The 19,510-nt window shown below is 42.0% G+C and overlaps 2 protein-coding genes across 6 annotated transcripts in view; both read right to left on the bottom strand.

Moving 5' to 3' along the window:
* mgaa (MAX dimerization protein MGA a) overlaps positions 1-5,032 on the bottom strand; it is a 35,588-nt gene extending 30,556 nt beyond the window's left edge. For 2 of the 4 annotated variants that reach the window (XM_064927796.1, XM_064927800.1), the window contains exon 1: positions 4,852-5,020. The gene's annotated coding sequence lies outside the window, so the exon portion shown is untranslated. Of the gene's footprint in view, positions 1-4,271; positions 4,832-4,851 lie in introns of those variants that run through there. The other 2 variants (XM_064927797.1, XM_064927799.1) reach the window with 2 other exon arrangements.
* A 4,415-nt stretch (positions 5,033-9,447) lies between these two features.
* LOC135507957 (tyrosine-protein kinase receptor TYRO3-like) overlaps positions 9,448-19,510 on the bottom strand; it is a 30,554-nt gene continuing 20,491 nt past the window's right edge. For both annotated transcript variants that reach the window (XM_064927792.1, XM_064927793.1), the window contains 9 exons: positions 19,252-19,346; positions 19,027-19,122; positions 18,667-18,747; positions 17,697-17,789; positions 17,354-17,475; positions 16,426-16,535; positions 16,044-16,203; positions 15,549-15,685; positions 9,448-15,282 (listed from right to left, as the gene is read on the bottom strand). In XM_064927792.1, the coding sequence (XP_064783864.1) occupies positions 14,856-15,282; positions 15,549-15,685; positions 16,044-16,203; positions 16,426-16,535; positions 17,354-17,475; positions 17,697-17,789; positions 18,667-18,747; positions 19,027-19,122; positions 19,252-19,346 (1,321 nt within the window). In that variant the 3' untranslated portion in view covers positions 9,448-14,855. The remainder of the gene's footprint in view (positions 15,283-15,548; positions 15,686-16,043; positions 16,204-16,425; positions 16,536-17,353; positions 17,476-17,696; positions 17,790-18,666; positions 18,748-19,026; positions 19,123-19,251; positions 19,347-19,510) is intronic.

Raw genomic sequence — 19,510 nt, 5'->3', positions numbered from 1 at the left:
ATTCAGAAAGGCACGCACATCTGTCTATATAAAGGTTCCACAGTTGACAGTGCATGTCAGAGCAAAAACATAGCCATGAGTTTAAAGGAACTGTCCGTAGAGCTCCGCGACAGGACTGTGTCAAAGCACAGATCTGGGGAAGGGTACCAAAAAAATGTCTGCAGCATTGAAGGTCCGCAAGAACACAGTGGCCTCTATCATTCTTAAATGGAAGTAGTTTTGAACCACCAAGACTCTTTCTAAAGCTGACCGCACGGCCAAACTGAGTAGTCATGGGAGAAGGGCCTTGGTCAGGGAGGTGACCAAGAACCCGATGGTCACTCTGACAGAGCTCTAGAGTTCCTCTGTGGAGATGGGAGAACCTTCCAGAAGGACAATCATCTCTGCACCACCAATCAGGCCTTTATGGTAGAGTGGCCAGACGGAAGCCACTCCTCAGTAAAAAGGCACAGCCCACTTGGAGTTTGCCAAATGGCACCTAAAACAAGATTCTCTGGTCTGATGAAACCAAGATTGAACTCTTTGGTCTGAATGCCAAGCGTCACGTCTGGAGGAAACCTGGCACCATGAAACATGGTGGTGGCAGCATCATGCTGTGGGGATATTTTTCAGTGGCTGGGACTGGGAGACTAGTCAGGATTGCGGGCAAAGATTAACGGAGCAAAGTACAGAGAGATCCTTGATGAAAACCTGCTCCAGAGAGTTCAGGACTTCAGACTGGGGCGAATGCTCACCTTCCTACAGGACATGACCATAAGCACACAACCAAGACAATGCAGGAGTTGCTTCGGGAAAAGTCTCAATGACCTTGAGTGGCCCAGCCAGAGCCTGAACTTGATCGAACATTTCTGAAGAGACCTTAAAATAACTGTGCAGCAATTCTCCCCATCCAACCTGACAGAGCTTGAGAGGATCTGCAGCCTCAAGTCGACCCAAGAACACTTGAGGGTGTAATCACTGCCAAAGAGGTACTTCGACAAAGTACTGAGTAAAGGGTCTGAAAAATTATGAAAATGTCACATTTCAATTTTATTTCCCCCATGAGCAAAAAATGTATATAAACCTGTTTTTGCTTTCTCATTATGGGTTATTGTGTGTAGATTAATGAGGGGAAAACAATTTAATACATTTTAGAATAAGCCTGTAAACAAACAAAATAAAGGAATAAGTCAGGGGATCTGAATGCTTTCAGAAGGCACTGTATATCTAGATTTTTTAAATGTTCTCTCTAAATAATAAGTGTTGTTGTACAATTAAAGATAAAATACACTGCAGTACAGACAGCAATAATCTAATGAATCCAGGGATTGTGAAGTTATACCTAGGATAAATATACGACTTGGACCCAGTTCGACATCACCGAGGGATCAGCCAATGAAGTTGGAAGTCCCACCCAGTTGACTACATTAAAATGGTGGAAGCCTTCAATGGCTCAGCCCATGCTAAAACAGCCTTTTGGCCACTAGAAGTCCCACTCTATCCGTCTCTGTGGTACCGTCTAAAAAGAGTCCGGTACTTTTTTATACTTTTTAGCCAGCAGGTCTGAACGTAGCACCCACGAGCCAAAAGTGATCCCCAAAAATGGTGTACTACATCGCATATATACAGATATGTGCACGTCAATTAATCCAGGGATTGTTATACCTAGGATAAATATGAGCCTCCCACGACCAGAAAACCACCAAATAATATAATTATTTCATCAAAATTGTTTAACTTCCTTTTTTGCAATAACTGATCTGGCTTTCAGGTCTATGAAAAAGCCCTTTTTTGTTACAAATTTAACTAGACTAATGCATAATACACATTCACTAATAATGACTAACTTATTGTAGCAGGCATTAAGGCTTTAGAAAATGAACACAGGTCTCAACAACCTCAAGCCCACGTGCTAGCGATTAGCCAGCTAATCTTTACATTTCAAATTTAGCAAAATAGGATCTATTTGCTAGCTAACAAGGTTGAACCGTTTAATTGTTATGAACACACCCTTCTGTCTGCCTCCAACTATTTGAAAAGCATGTTAGCCTGTCCACTATTTTCAGGTGCTGAAATCAAGTGGCCTACCTTATTTCTCAGAATGCAGAGTTGCCAATTCCTTATATAATTGTGTTTTATGCTTATTGCACATTTATAAAAACACAGACTAGACAGCTAGTATAAGACTGACTAAAATACAGATAACGGTACGTAGTACCAATGCCGTGCGCGATAAACTGAACATTAATTTTCCAGAACCAATGTTCGTAGATACTCTCGTTTTAGTAGTGTATGATCTGCACGCAATTTGGGTAGTTGAGGCATGCTGAGGTTCTGCATAGTAATCTATGTCAGACATGTTAAGGGAACAACTCAGGACAGTTAGAGGGACCGTGAAAGGGGATGTTATGCATAACAAATGTGAAACGGTGATGCAAATGTGTACACAATACACAGTTTCACATTTGTTATGCATAACATCTCCTGTCACCGAGTTGTTCCCTTAACATGGCTGACAGACTACAATACAGAACCTCAGCATGCCAAAACTCAAATAGCGAGGTGAAACCGCTTGCCAGAGAGGAAGATGTGATCTTTCAACTTTGTTGGCGTGAGCGGCAGGGGGAGGGGCTTGGTGTGTTTGTAAACCAGACACATAGAAACAATGCGAGAGGATTCACTCCGGCTAAAAATCTGTCAAAAAGAAGACCAATGCATTTCTATGAGCATGCCTTCCCGTCTTGTGCACAATGACCCCCATTGTTAGGACGGAGATGAGACCCAAAATACAAGAGAACAAGTGGACATGAACGCTCATAAAAACAAAAAATAACAAAAACCTTTATTCTCATGCAAAAACATTAATTTGCGATATCGCCCAGCCCTATCGGCCTTTAACGGTGTGGAGGCTATTTAGGTAAAATATTAGAATGGCAAAAAAATAAACAATTCTAACCATTGAGAAATAACAGTTTTACACGCATTTCTCAAAACATTTGCTTACTTTGGAAATACGACAAATTAATTACTAATGATGACTACTAAGCTAAATTACAGCATAGTATAAAAATGCATGAGTCATAGATATTTGGACATTATGCAACTATGAATAAATACATACCAAAATCTATCAATAGATAATGAACAATAAAGTTAAACACAAAAAAAGAAGCACATCAAAAGAACTGGAGATCAGTCTTGTAATTTAATCATCAAAACGATAACACATGAACATGCATTTAATTAAACTCCCAGTTTACTACTGATAGCTAAGGAAATTGATTGGTTATAGGGCGGCAGGGTAGCCTAGTGGTGTTGGACTAGTAACCGGAAGGTTGGAAGTTCAAACCCCCTGACAAGGTACAAATCTGTCGTTCTGCCCCTGAACAGTTAATCCACAGTTCCTAGGCAGTCATTGAAAACACAAATTTGTTCTTATTAACTGACTTGACTGGTTAAATAAAAAATATGTAGGCCTATTATTGAAGTAGCCTAGGCAGCCGATCCCTAGCAGTTGAATACATTAAAATGGTGGAAGCCATCAATGGCACTGCCCATGCTAAAACGGCCTTTTGGCCACTAGAAGTACCCGGCTATCCATCTCTGTTTCATAAATACTCTTTTTTTAAATACTTTTTAGCTAGTAGTTCTGAACTCACAAGACAAAAGTGGTCCCCAAAAATTGCATACCACATCACATATGCAGATATGTGCACCACGTCATTGAGGGCTCCCCCTCTCTGCTGTGTACCTCACTGGATAACACTGGGTAGGCCTCTTACTAGCAGTCACTCAAATGCGGGAAATGTAGGGAAAATGGCATGGTACAGCTTCAAGAAAACAGTCGCATTCAAACTATGGATGTCATTGCTTATTGAGGTAAAACAGTTACTTGGTTAATAGATTATGCATGCATGACCTACACTGGCACATCCAGCCCAAAGTCGGAGGTTTAGTTGGCAAAGTACATCTTTAATAAAACACAATTATGCATCACCATTTTCAGACATCTTATGTTGCACAACCTTAGCTGAACGTCCGAAAATCCTAAAATGGTGTTTGAAAATAGTGTTTTATTAAGACAGTGCATATATGAATGGAGGATGCTTTATGTACGAGGAATCCTAGACCATAGTGCAGGTCCAGCGCCCAGCATGGCTGCCTAGGCTATTATTGAATATAATTTAGCCTCCCTCGCGTGGCCTGAAAAATAAGACAAAATCATATTGTTCACAGGAAATGTGATGTTTTGATCGAAAATGGACACACTAACAAACATGTCGTCGACTTACTTGAATAATTCGTTTCAGGGTCATGTTATGAAATAACAGTCTACTGTAGGGTACTTGAACCTTCTAATGTTATAGAGAAAACGTTTTATAGGACATCTCGAATAACTACCGTGTACGTATGCTACTGACACAGAGCGTGTCCATTTCTAAAAGACAGCGATAATATCGTGAAATCAAAGAACTCACGGCGGCCATTTTGCATTACCATACGAGACAACCCTGGTAAACAAACATGATCCTACTGTATTACCGGCGCACCGTAATCGCATACATTGTGGTGTTTGTTGACAACACCAAGTTGTGGCACGAATAGTATGTCCTCTATCCTCTACTTAGAAGTAGAAATCCTTCTTTGAAAATGGCATCGATGCCATGCACTGCGGCGACTAAAAACGTGGCTTGGGCCTGCAAGGCCTAAGCACGTAAGCCTTGCCAACAACACGATCGAATTCAATGGCGCCTGATTCCCAAGTCAACATGGTGGCCACATCCTCAGACTAGAAAGAGAAGACTTGGAGCTTGCAATATCAACATAGTCTTTCTCGACGGGATCATGTGCCTCACTAAGCACATGGATTACCTTTTGCACATTTTAATGGATCAAAATATGCGATGGTGGTCGTCGATTCCTTGTGTAATCCCTTCCTTTTCCTCAATTGAAAGCATAATATACAGTACCTCGCATCTCCCATCTGGAAGAATCATGCGTGCTGTAAAAAGACGTCACAGCTCCGCGGACGCACGTTCAGGTCATTCTGCGCAGACTCGGCGTCTTCGTGTCACATGATTCAAAACGGAGGGAGAACATGCCTGCTGAGGTGGTACGGAACGCCGCCATGTGGAGATTTGAAACTCCCCGCTTTTTGGTAGGTGGCCTTCCAACGAAGACAGAAGGTTGGGGTATAAATATAATCAAAGTTGAACATGTCGACCGTACACGTAACGACAGACAAAGCTTGTGGGTATGCTTATTCGGGGGACATGTGCTTGCCAACCAGCTCTAACCAGATTGAAACTGTCAATGCAAGAATGTACCTGCGACTTGGATGTAATTGCATTTCGACTGTGTTTTCAAATCAAAATTCATTGGTCTCATGCACATATTTAGATGTTTTGCGAGTGTAGCGAAATGCTTGTGTTCCTGGCTCCAACAGTGCAGTAACGTTAGTATCTAACAATTCACAAAAATACACACATCTACAAGTAAAATAATGGAATTAAGAAAAATAAATACTAGGACGTGCAATGTCGGGGGCATGGACTAAATACAGCAGAATATAATACAGTATATACATATGAGATGACTAAAGCAGTATGTAAACATTAAAGTGACTAGTGTTCCATTATTAAAGTGGCCAGTGATTCCATGTCTATGTATATAGGGTAGGATCCTCTAAAGTGCAGGGTTGGGGAGCCGGATAGTTAGGGGAATAATCCGGAGCTAGTCAGACGATGTATGAAGACTTGGCTGCAGTCCAAACGCAAATTAGCCATCCCTCGGTCCAAAACCTTTAGCCCTTGAATGAAGTTTTACATCATCACATACGAGTGTAGCTACCGCAAATGTACCTTGCCCAAGCGGGGGAGAGTGATGGTCGAAGAGGCAACGTCCTTGGTAGAAATCTTGAAGTTCGGTTTATAAGCAACCAACCTCAAGCTATTAATGTACCTAGCAAGCTAATGTAGCTAGCTACAGTTACACATATAGCTAGCAAGCTAGATGTATAGTTTGTCAATTATTCCAATACATTTCAGAATTCCAATACATGTTTATGAAGCTAGCTATGTGTGTTGTATAGGCTCCTCACTACGAGACTAAGACCATTTGAGCGTCGTTCCAATTTGCCAACGCTAAAGTTAATGTCATCTATATATATATATGTGTGTGTTTTAGCAAACTAGCGTTATTATGTCTTACATGCCGAAAATGCAGTCCCTGTTGATTACGTTTGACACTTCGATGCCACCGGAGTTTGATACGACTACAGTTTGCATTAAACTGGTGTGTCTTTTTAAGTGTTTGGAATGCAGTCTAAATTCTTCACTAGCTTCCTCGAGCTAAATCGAGGGCCCAGGGGCAACGTTTGTGAATTGGACCGCCACTTAAGATGGCAATCAAACTGCACCTAAAATGCAGTTATACTAAATTCGAAGCAGTTGAAATGCAGTGTTTCCCTAAGATTATTTTCATCAGCGGTAGTAATGTTAGGGGGGGGGGGGGGCAAGCTACAATTCTACATGTTTTGTCATGGGGTTGAGAGAAAATGTTACGGTTTCTACTAATTTTGCCACAGTATAAGAACAAGGCATAATCTATCTGAGTGATTCAAACATAACACAATCAGGCTGACCATGTCCTGTCCACTCTCTGTGTGTCTGGAGGGATTGGGATAAAATACAAATCTCAGTAGCTAGGTTTCCATCCAATTGGAGACAGATTTTCATGCGAAAATGTAAAATAATCCACACAAAATAAGTGCATTTTCCAACCATTGGTGTGCTTCCGCCACCGACTTGAAAAATGTGTGTTGTGCGTATTACATAATGCACACATTGTTTTACTTTTTCACTTACATTTTCATGTACCCAATAAAAATCTGTGATTCCATCACATTTAACTCTACGGATTATTTTGTGTTAAATAGCAAATGTGCCTACTCTGGTCTTGGTACGTGTGCTCTTGCCAACAGCATGAGATTATAATGGATAAAATCCTGAATATTTTTTGTCAACTGGCAGTCAAGTATCAATCAGAGTAAGACCCTCAATATTTGTTGGAAAAGGAGGATCAAGATCACCGTGGACTTTCACTACCCTGTGAAATTAATAATAATCTGTAGTCTAATACGCTACATGGATTCCCGAGTCGTAGTGGGAGGATCACACACACACACCATATCATCGCGTGACTCCCAAGTTTACTTCAATATGATGGTTATCATATCAATATTTGCGCTTAAAGTTGTTTCTACTGCTATTTCTCGCATAATTAATTTTACAGACACAAAAAGATCCCACCATGTCGAACGAACAAACAAATTTGGTCTGCATTTATGAAATTGTACCGAAACTTCCTGTTTTACAATTACTTTACTGCATGAAAACTGTATCTGAGAATTTACAATAAACTAACTAACTACATTTATCCAGATCAGCTGGGGCACATAGAAGTTAGGCTGAGGGTGAGTGTTGGAGTTCCAAGCTTTCCCGGAAGGTATAAAGACGATTCTAATCCGGGTGGTTCCAGCCCTGAATGCTGATTGGCTGAAAGACGTGGTATATCAGATCTTATACGATGGGTATGACAAAAAAATTATTTTTACTTCTCTAATTATGTTGGTAATCAGTTTATAATAGAAATAAGGCACCTCGGGGGTTTGCGATATATGGCCAATATACCCCCTCAGCCTTATTGCTTAAATATACCATACGATGATGAAACAACCAACACTTTTTATTTACAGTGCCTTGCGAAAGTATTCGGTCCCCTTGAACTTTGCGACCTTTTGCCACATTTCAGGCTTCAAACATAAAGATATAAAACTGTATTTTTTTGTGAAGAATCAACAACAAGTGGGACACAATCATGAAGTGGAACAACATTTATTGGATATTTCAACCTTTTTTAACAAATCAAAAACTGAAAAATTGCGCGAGCAAAATTATTCAGCCCCTTTACTTTCAGTGCAGCAAACTCTCTCCAGAAGTTCAGTGAGGATCTCTGCATGATCCAATGCTGACCTAAATGACTAATGATGATAAATACAATCCACCTGTGTGTAATCAAGTCTCCGTATAAATGCACCTGCACTGCGATAGTCTCAGAGGTCCGTTAAAAGCGCAGAGAGCATCATGAAGAACAAGGAACACACCAGGCAGGTCCGAGATACTGTTGTGAAGAAGTTTAAAGCCGGATTTGGATACAAAAAGATTTCCCAAGCTTTAAACATCCCAAGGAGCACTGTGCAAGCGATAATATTGAAATGGAAGGAGTATCAGACCACTGCAAATCTACCAAGACCTGGCCATCCCTCTAAACTTCCAGCTCATACAAGGAGAAGACTGATCAGAGATGCAGCCAAGAGGCCCATGATCACTCTGGATGAACTGCAGAGATTTACAGCTGAGGTGGGAGACTCTGTCCATAGGACAACAATCAATCGTATATTGCACAAATCTGGCCTTTATGGAAGAGTGGCAAGAAGAAAGCCATTTCTTAAAGATATCCATAAAAAGTGTAATTTAAAGTTTGCCACAAGCAACCTGGGAGACACACCAAACATGTGGAAGAAGGTGCTCTGGTCAGATGAAACCAAAATTGAACTTTTTGGCAACAATGCAAAACGGTTATGTTTGGCGTAAAAGCAACACAGCTCATCACCCTGAACACTCATCCCCACTGTCAAACATGGTGGTGGCAGCATCATGGTTTGGGCCTGCTTCTCTTCAGCAGGGACAGGGAAGATGGTTAAAATTGATGGGAAGATGGATGGAGCCAAATACAGGACCATTCTGGAAGAAAACCTGATGGAGTCTGCAAAAGACCTGAGACTGGGACGGAGATTTGTCTTCCAACAAGACAATGATCCAAAACATAAAGCAAAATCTACAATGGAATGGTTAAAAAATAAACATATCCAGGTGTTAGAATGGCCAAGTCAAAGTCCAGACCTGAATCCAATCGAGAATCTGTGGAAAGAACTGAAAACTGCTGTTCACAAATGCTCTCCATCCAACCTCACTGAGCTCGAGCTGTTTTGCAAGGAGGAATGGGAAATAATTTCAGTCTCTCGATGTGCAAAACTGATAGAGACATACCCCAAGCGACTTACAGCTGTAATCGCAGTAAAGGTGGCGCAACAAAGTATTAAGGGGGCTGAATAATTTTGCACGCCCAATTTTTCAGTTTTTGATTTGTTAAAAAAGTTTAAAATAGCCAATAAATGTCGTTCCACTTCATGATTGTGTCCCACTTGTTGTTGATTCTTCACAAAAAAATACAGTTTTATATCTTTATGTTTGAAGCCTGAAATGTGGCAAAAGGTCGCAAAGTTCAAGGGGGCCGAATACTTTCGCAAGGCACTGTACTTACACTTGAGGTGAGAATTACATTGTAGCTTTATGTACAAATCTAAAAACAACTAGGCACAGGCTGGTAAGGATGGACTGGTCAGTATCACAAAGCATCAAGTCTCTGTTTTTAATGATTTGGGTTGTATCTATGGAAATGATTTTATAACAATTTAAAAAATATACTAAAACATGTCCCTTGATATCCCATAGCTTATAAGCAAAATCAAAAGGTGTATCTGTGAGCATCAGTGAACAACAGACTCTCATTTTATCAGGCTAATGTCTTAACAGATCATAAAATCCATATTCAAACTGGTAAAATTAGTTCTTGAATACATACACAACGTTCTGCATATTATCCTGTTTCATAAATACTCAATGGTACTCTTCAAAATAACTAATTCACAAAAATTGTAAAGGGATACTTTGCCAAAATCCCAATGTCTTTATCTACTTTCCAGAGTCAGAGGAAGGTTGTTGATACCATTTTTATGTCTCCGTGTCCAGTATGAAGGAAGTTGGAGGCAGTTTTGTGAGCCAATGCTAACTAGCATTAGCGCAATGACTGGAAGTCTATGGGTATCTCCTATGACTTCAAGTCATTGCGCTAACACTAGTTAGAAACTTCCTTCAAACAGCATGCACCGACATAAAAATGGTATCCATGATTTCATCGGACTCTGGGGAAGTAAACTCAGCAAAAAAAGTAAACGTCTTCTCACTGTCAACTGCGTTTATTTTGTGTAAATATTTGTATGAAAATAAGATTCAACAACAGACATAAACTGAACAAGTTCCACAGACATGTGACTAACAGAAATTGAATGTGTCCCTGAACAAAAGGGGTGTCAAAATCAAAAGTAACAGTCAGTATCTGGTTTGGCCACCAGCTGCATTAAGTACTGCATTGCATCTCCTCCTCGTGGACTGTACCAGATTTGCCAGACCATGATGGACCCTCCACCTCCAAATCGTTCCCGCTCCAAAGTACAGGCCTATGTGTAACACTCATTCCTTCAACAATAAACACAAATCCACCATCACCCCTGGTGAGACCAAACCACGACTCGTCAGTGAAGAGCACTTTTTGCCAGTCCTGTCTGGTCCAGCAACGGTGTTCCCATAGGCGACATTGATGTCTGGTGAGGACCTGCCTTACAACAGGCCTATAAGCCCTCAGTCCAGCCCTGCTCAGCCTATTGCGGACAGTCTGAGCACTGATGGAGGGATTGTGTGTTCCTGGTGTAACTCGGGCAGTTGTTGCCAGCCATTCTGTACCTGTCCCGCAGGTGTGATGTTCGGATGTACCGTTCCTGTGCAGGTGTTGTTACACGTGGACTGCCACTGCGAGGACGATCAGCTGTCCGTCCTGTCTCCCTGTAGTGCCGTCTTAGGCGTCTCACAGTACAGACATTGCAATTTATTGCCCTGGCCACATCTGCAGTCCTCATGCCTCCTTGCAGCATGCCTATGACACGTTCACGCAAATGAGCAGGGTCTCTGGGCAGCTTTCTTTTGGTGTTTTTCAGAGTCAATAGAAAGGCCTCTTTAGTGTCCTTAATAAAGTTTTCATTACTGTGACTTTAATTGTCTACCGTCTGTAAGCTGTTAAGTGTCGTAACGACCGTTCCACAGGTGCATGTTCATTAATTGTTTATGGTTCATTGAACAAGCATGGAAAACAGTGTTTAAACCCTTTACAATGAAGATCTGTGAAGTTATTTGGATTTTTTCAAATTATCTTTGAAAGACAGTTCTTTTTTCAGGAACCTTTCTTTTTTTGCTGAGTTTAGATTAAAGGCCATTGCAAAAATCTCGGAGTATCCCTTTAAGGCAGTGGTCACAAACCGGTCATTGCCATGGACTGTCCGATCTCCAAGGCATTCCTCTTCGATCGTCAAACATTTCTGTAAAAAACCCAGCGATAAAGCCTTGCGTTCCTATTCAATATTTTAGTAGTGAGACGGTAGGTGCACCCCATTCAGCTGCCCTGCGTGCTGGAAGGTGAAGTGTTCCCATTTTGAATCATTTCATGTGTCTGAAGGTACTAACTCTGCTTTCCCAGCGGGCCCGGAGAGCAAATCAAGTGCTATATAGGTCTACCGCTGGCCAATCGGATGGCTCAGATAAGTGTCTGCAATAAAGTAGTGAGTGTAAAAAAATAGATATATACAGTGGAGAGAACAAGTATTTGATACAATGCCGATTTTGCAGGTTTTCCTACTTACAAAGCATGTAGAGGTCTAATTTTTATCATAGGTACACTTCAACTTTGAGAGACGGAATCTAAAACAAACATCCAGAAAATCACATTGTATGATTAAGTAATTAATTTGCATTTTATTGCATGACATAAGTATTTGATCATCTACCAACCAGTAAGAATTCCAGCTCTCACAGACCTGTTAGTTTTAATTTAAGAAGCCCGTCTGTTCTCCACTCATTACCTGTATTAACTGCACCTATCCACAAACTCAATCAAACAGACTCCAACCTCTCCACAATGGCCAAGACCAGAGAAGGTGTAGGGATAAAATGGTAGACCTGCACAAGGCTGGGATGGGCTACAGGACAATAGGCAAGCAGCTTGGTGCGAAGGCAACAACTGTTGGCGGAATTATTAGAAAATGGAAGAAGTTCAAGATGACGGTCAATCACCCTCGGTCTGGGTCTCCATGCAAGATCTCACCTCGTGGGGCATCAATGATCATGAGGAAGGTGAGGGATCAGCCCAGAACTACACGGCAGGACCTGGTCAATGACCTGAAGAGAGCTGGGACCACAGTCTCAAAGAAAACCATTAGTGTAACACTACACCGTCATGGATTAAAATCCTGCAGCGCACGCAAAGTCCCCCTGCTACAGCCAGCGCATGTCCAGGCCCGTCTGAAGTTTGCCAATCACCATCTGGATGATCCACAGGAGGAATGGGAGAAGGTCATGTGGTCTAATGAGACAAAAATATAGCTTTTTGGTCTAAACTCCACTCGTGGTGTTTGGAGGAATAGAAGGATGAGTACAACCCCAAGAACACCATCCCAACCGTGAAGCATGGAGGTGGAAACATTCTTTGGGGATGCTTTTCTGCAAAGGGGACAGGACAACTACACCGTATTTAGGGGAGGATGGGTGGGGCCATGTATCGCGAGATCTTGGCCAACAACCTCCTTCCCTCAGTAAGAGCATTGAAGATGGGTCATGGCTGAGTCTTCCAGCATGACAACGACCCGAACCACACAGCCAGGGCAACTAAGGAGTGGCAAGAAGCATCTCAAGGTCCTGGAGTGGCCTAGCCAGTCTCCAGACCTGAACCCAATTTAAAAAATCTTTGGAGGGAGCTGAAAGTCCGTATTGCCCAGTGACAGCCCCAAAACCGGAAGGATCTGGAGAAGGTCTGTATGGAGGAGTGGGCAAACCTGGTCAAGAACTACAGGAAACGAATGATCTCTGTATTTGCAAACAAAAGGTTTCTGTACCAAATATTAAGTTCTGCTTTTCTGATGTATCAAATACTTATTTCATGCAATAAAATGCAAATTACTTAAATCACATAGTGATTTTCTGGATTCTGGTTTTAGATTCCGTCTCTCACAGTTGAAGTGTACGTATGATAAAAATTAGACCTCTACATGCTTTGTAAGTAGGAAAATCGGTAGTGTATCAAATACTTGTTCTCCCCACTGTATAAAAAAAAACCTACAGCAATGTTGATACTGTAAGATTTCAAACCATGACGAGAGAGACTGTCAACGACTACAGCAAAGAGCTGCTGTTTTTGAGTGAGTTTAAGTTCTTAATAAACACCTTTTTATTCAACACTTATATGCTATTAAAATAGTTCATAGGAGTAACATGAAATTATGCGGTGCGACTCGAGTTTGGCCATCAGCTGGCAGACTGTGTCAGTGGAGGAAAGGGAGAGAAGGGAGATGTTGAGAGACAGACCCTCAGTCTGCTGCTCTCCCTCCGCTGGGCCTGACCATCAGATGCAGGCACCATCAGCCCAGATTTATTTTTTATTATTTAAAATATATGCTCACTCAGCTGTGCCTTACAAGTAATACAACTGATCAATTGCTGGTGTGATCATATAGCCTACCTCACATTTTGAAATATAAACTGAACAAAAATGAATAACTCTACATGTAAAGTGTTTGTCCCATGTTTCAGAAGCTGAAAAAAGTCACATATGCACAAAGCTTCTCTCAAATTTTGTGCACACATTTGTTTACATCCTGGTTATTGAGCATTTCTCTTTAAGCCAAGATAATCCATCCAATTTACAGGTGTGGCATATCAAGAAACTGATTAAACAGCATGATCATTACACAAGTGCACCTTGTGCTGCAGTTGTCACACAATGCCACAGTTTTGACGGAGTGTGAAAGTGGCATTCTGATTGCAGGAGTGTTGCCAGGCCTCACAACCGCAGATCACGTGTAACCACACCAGCCCGGACCTCCACTTCCAGCTTCTTCATCTGAGACCAGCTACATGGACAGCAGATGAAACTGAGGATATTTCTGTCTAATAAAACCCTTTTGTGGGGAAAAACTAATTCTGATTGACTGGGCCTGGCTCCCCAATGGGTGGGCCTATGCCCTCCCAGGCCCATCCATGGCTGCAAGCCTGCCCAGTCATGTGAAATCAGAGATTAGGGCATAATTCATTTTTCCCATTGACTGATTTCCTTACATGAACTGTAATTCAGAAAAAAATGGTGAACATTGGCAGGGCAATTGAAGCAAATACAATATGCCTATAGCCTACTGCACAGACCTCAATGCTATACTACTGTTTTTAAGCTGGTTAATGTTATGTAAGGTTACGTAAAACAAAATAAATCTGAGCGGTAGAGCTTGTCTTGCTTTTGGACTCAAAAGTCATCTCAACTCAGATTGGTGACCACTGCTTTAAAGGATTATTTCAGTTGTGGTCCATTAAAATGTTAAGTTTAAATAAGAACAAGTGTAATAGAGGCTTTTGGACTGGAGCTGCTTATTATATTGAGTTTAGGGTATGAAAGGGAGTAAGTTCGCAAAGCAGCAAATGCCAATGTTCAATACCTATAGAAGGCAGCATTTGTTAATAAATTCATTCCCTAAAACATCAAAAGGTACATATCTACAGACTAAATAATGCCTCGGTCAGTGAGTTTTCCATTGAAAAGTTAACTGTGTATCAGTCAAGATCTAAAATATACTGCGCTTTTTGTCAATGTAATAGTAAGGCTGATTGTGTGTGTGTATTGGTGTGAAGTCATAGTATAATGTACACAAAGGACAGAATAACTGGAAATAAAATGGGTAGAAAAGTTCATTGAGATATGAACTTCAATCCAATTCTGCTCCGTTAGGTCATGCTGGTGAGCATCCATTCGTTTTCAGAAACTTCACTGGAGGACAGTAGTGAGTGACCAACCCTCCACAACCAACTTGCCAGTCTGTGAAATCTGTACACAAGGTCAGCTAAGGAGGGCAGGGGAGGCAGCATGGTGGTCGAAATGTAAAATCACACATTAATGAACGCATCTTCATATTCCTCATCCCTAACGTCTGGCTGCAAGGTATCCATCGAGTCCCCCTGCCTCCCACCGTCCTCTTCAGTGCCATGACAGGTAGGACCGATGATGTAGCGGTAGTCTCCACCGACAGCCAGAGCTGCCCCAGAAGACACCACGAGCCAGTCTTTCTCATCCTCCTCCATCCCCACACACTGCCAGGGCATTCCTGACCAGAAGGGGTCCTTCCTTGGACCCAGTGCCCCTGCCCCCTGCTCCCCTTTGTCATTCTCCAGGTTAACATAGAGAAGGGCCTCCTTAATGCAGCTAGGCCCAGGGGATAGGCTGGCCCACAGCCCCTCCAGCTGGTCAATCAGGTGCAGGAAACTGGGGCGGCACTTGGGAACAGGGCTCCAGCAGCTATGCATGATCTCATAACTGGGAAAAGAGAGGGAGAGGACTTGAACTGTCAGGTCATTATTGTAAAGTAATGTGTTCTCAATGAGTTACCTGGTTAAATAGGCAGTAAAATATACAAACTACTCATGATTAAATCATTTTCATTAATTTGGCACCAATGATGATAATTCGATTGTTTTAGTCGTTTGAAAAGTATAGCACCGATCCCATCAGTTCTGATGAAGGACTTGCAGGCTGATTTTCAACGCAAGAGAATTTTCTATCAGACCCAGTGGACCACTCACATGTCGTCTCGGCAGTCAGGTGGCTGTTTGAGCCTCTCTCCCTTGATGAGGTACTCGTAGATTTCGGAATTCTCCACCCCGGGATAAGGGGTCTGTCCCCGTGCCATGATCTCCCACATGGTGACTCCAAACGCCCACTGTGGGGAAAACGGAGTCAGTCAATTAACTTCCAGGGCCACTAAAAAGGCAAAAATAAGGAATTGACAGTTCCAAAAACATAATATCTATTAAACAGAAGTGAACTTCTGTGGCCACTACATCTTTTAAAAATTCGAAAATTAAATTGATTGGTCTGGAAACAAAATCAACATCTTATCCACGATGCATTGAATTGCATTACAAAACACAAATGTAATCCTTTTCACAAAGAGGATTTCAAGATGGGGATCCCAAACTGAAATATTCCCACCCTACAGTGTCACCATCATTTAGAAAGTGAAGATAGGAGTTTGTGTGTACTGAGACCACTGAGGGTGCGTCCATCTTTGTATATACCACATCACTCTGAGTAGTGTAGACATTGTCAGCAAGGCTCTCCAGTGCTATCCACTTGACAGGCAGCTTTGAAACAGATCCTTGTCTGTAGTAGTCGCCACTGTAGATTTTCTTTGACAGCCCAAAGTCTGCCACGCAGACCGTCAAGTTTTCACTAAGCCTATGAACAAAGGAGAGGAGATGGTCACAATCTAACCCACAGGCAAGATAACGCTCTAGTAAATTCAGTGTAAACTATATCAGAGGGAGTCCCAGTTAGGAAAGAGTAAAGTGACGGGTTGCTGTCTCAAATGTTGCCATATTCCCCATTTAGTACACCAGTTTTGACCAGGGTCCTACAGGGAATAGGGTGCCATTTGGGACAAAGCTCGTAGATTCTCACATGCAGTTGCGCGCAGCCAGATCTCTGTGTATGATGCTTTTGTTGCTCAGGTACGCCATTCCACGAGCGATGTCCAACATGAACTGTATGAGCATCTGCAGTGACACGGTCTGTGTAAGGGAGAGACAGCAACATTTTGCTAAAACGTGATTTGAACCTATACAAAAAGTCTACTATGAAAATAAATAATAATTTGGGCCCACAGGTCAACCTGGTCTTTCCTCTAGTTCCATAACATGAAATACAGAATGTTTTAAATAATTTCTTTATGTAAACTGTCAAATGTAACAGTAGAAGACCTCGAGTCCTCTGGACACACATTGGGCGGAAATGTATTATAGATGGTGTTATAGGGTGAGCGTACAAAACATTAGTAACACCGGCCCTTTCCATGGCAGACTGTCCAGGTGAACGCTATGATCCCTTATTGATGTTACCTGTTAAATCCACTTCAATCAGTGTAGATGAAGGGGAGGAGACCGGTTAAAGAAGGATTTTTAAGCCTTGAGACAATTAAGACATGTATTGTGTATGTGTGCCACTCAGGGGGTGAATGGGCAAGAAAAGTTAAGAGCCTTTGAATGGGGTATGATAGTAGGTGTCAGGCCCACCGGTTTGAGTGTGTGACAAGAACTGCAACACTGCACACTCAACGGTTTACCGTGTGTATCAAGAATGGTCCACCACGCAAAGGACATCCCACCAACTGGACACAACTGTGGGACGCATTGGAGTCAACATGGGTCAACATCCCTGAGGGATGCTTTCAACACCTTGTGGAGTCCAGGCCCCGACAAATTGAGGCTGTTCTGAAGGCAAAAGGGGGTGCAACTCAATATTAAGGAATGTGTTGTTAATGTTTTGTACACTCAATGTATCCATTTTAGTATGCATACAAGTGTGTGTAAAATGTTTAGGGGGCACTCACAAAGGGCTCGTCTCCAAGGCGGGACAAGAGCAGAAATGTGTGAAGGTCACCGTGCTTCATGAATGGCAGGATAACCATGGGGATGGGCAACCGTTGCTGAGGCCGACTGTGCAAACTCACTCCTGGAGGACCAAAACATATTCAATATAATCAACTCACTGCATTGAGTTGCTGTAATGACACAGTTCCAACTCTTTCTCTGATCCTAAGTAGCCTACTTGTACCCGTTTGTAGAATATATTATCATTTGTAATCTGGCAAAGCCTTTCGTAAATAAAGTTGTCATGAATTTAATTTAAATAAAAGTCGGCCTCAGTCATGGGTTTCTTTGTTCACTACTAACCAATGAGCTGGATGACATTAGGATGATCGAAGTCCTTCATATGAGAAGCCTCCTTCAGGCACTGTTCAATATCACATGACGAGTTGATATCCGCTGATGAAGAAAAAAAAGACAAACAAAAAGTTATCACGACTTGCAAGGACATATTAGTTCACATCAGGGGTGAAAGTAAGCCGGTATGGAGTTCTGGCAAAATAAATAGTGGGGGCACGCCATAGGCCTACCGGTAAAACATGAGTCTTATCACAATAATTAAAAAGATGCCAAGAAGAACTGTAGGTTATTACGCCATTATGTATCATTACCCGACCACATGTCAGTGTCATGACAAATGTGAGACTGGACGTGTGGAAGTATGCTCCAAAATACGGTATGGTTGGACAATATAGTGTCATTTTGCCACGGCAGAGATGAGTGGCCGAGACTGAGACGCATGCAAACAGCAGTGGATGCATCAATTCAAGTTACACAAGTTCAAGTCTTTTTGACAAATCGCCAAATCGAAATCATTCATTCCACTTTCTGGTGTTTTGTAACAGCTGTCTCTATCCATTCATCAAATGGAGGGTGCACAGTGCACTGTAATGATGCTGGAATATATATATTTTTAGAGTGGACAAACGTGCGCAGGTAGCCAGGCTTATTATAGGAGCCGTTTGACGTGATTGTTTGACAATCAGATGAAAACATCATGACTGGTTGTGTTTATGCCACATTAAAACTTTTTTTTTTTAAGATAATACATTTTAAAAGTGAAACAAATTTTTACTATTAGACCTACAGCGTACCTCTGAAATGAATAGGGATTCTGTAATTCTATGATTAGGCCCAAACGTGTGCACACAAAGGAAGTTTCAGAATGGGAAGACCACTTTCACACCTACTTTCAACTGTTTCAATGTAATATCCACCGACTGTACACATTCATATAAAAAGGCAGTGAAAATGTAGTCTATAGTCGCTCACTCACTTTTGAGCACCTTCACTGCAACTTTCTGTACAGTACTGTCCTCCATCTTTAGGAAGGCCTCACGCACTGAGCCAAACTCACCTACTCAAACACAGAAAATTGAAAATCACTGGCGCATTCATCCTGGGACAATAAACACTTTGGTTACAATTCAACATATTCCAAAACATCAACACAGACATGAGGTCTGCCTTGTTATTTAGCCATACATAGGCCATGCCAGACGTTAGCAAATGTTTTCCTTTGCAGTCGCCAGCATCTACCACATTTTTTTTTCTCAACAGGTCTACTTTCAGTCAACACCTTTAAGAGTGTGAGCTAGTTTGTATAGAAACGGTACACAAGGAAGCCCTCACCAACCTTTTCCTAACATGTGTCCGAGGGTCAGTAGTCTTTCTGGGATCAGGACGTCTTGCAGTTTGGCCTTTAGATCGTTACTGATACCCAAACTGTCCACTGGTGGGAGACACTGATTTAATTAATTACTCACCACCAAGGTCCACTGACTACAAGCACAGAGTGTCAACAGAGGGCGGCACCTTTATTTGTGGAGGCCGCAAGCCAAACACGACTGACTTTACTTACAGCTGGATTCTGGGAGCTCGGGGCAGGTCCTGTTGAATGACCTGGCTGCAGTGAAGGACACCAAGCGCTCATTCCCTGGGGGATTGAAGACAGACCTGCAATGACAAGCAGAGTCCTGCATTCACATACTGTATGGGCGCCGGCAGGCCGACTGTCTGCAGTATCTACCAGAATCAGAGGCCTGGTTTGAATACTTTATGACTGCACTGTTATTCCTGCTTTGCCTTGGTTTAGTAACCTTGCAGTAAAGTTGCTCCTG

Source organism: Oncorhynchus masou, chromosome 21 (genome assembly GCF_036934945.1).
Source record: "Oncorhynchus masou masou isolate Uvic2021 chromosome 21, UVic_Omas_1.1, whole genome shotgun sequence".
Classification (NCBI taxonomy): domain Eukaryota; kingdom Metazoa; phylum Chordata; class Actinopteri; order Salmoniformes; family Salmonidae; genus Oncorhynchus; species Oncorhynchus masou.
This window is presented reverse-complemented; position numbering and strand designations above follow the sequence as displayed.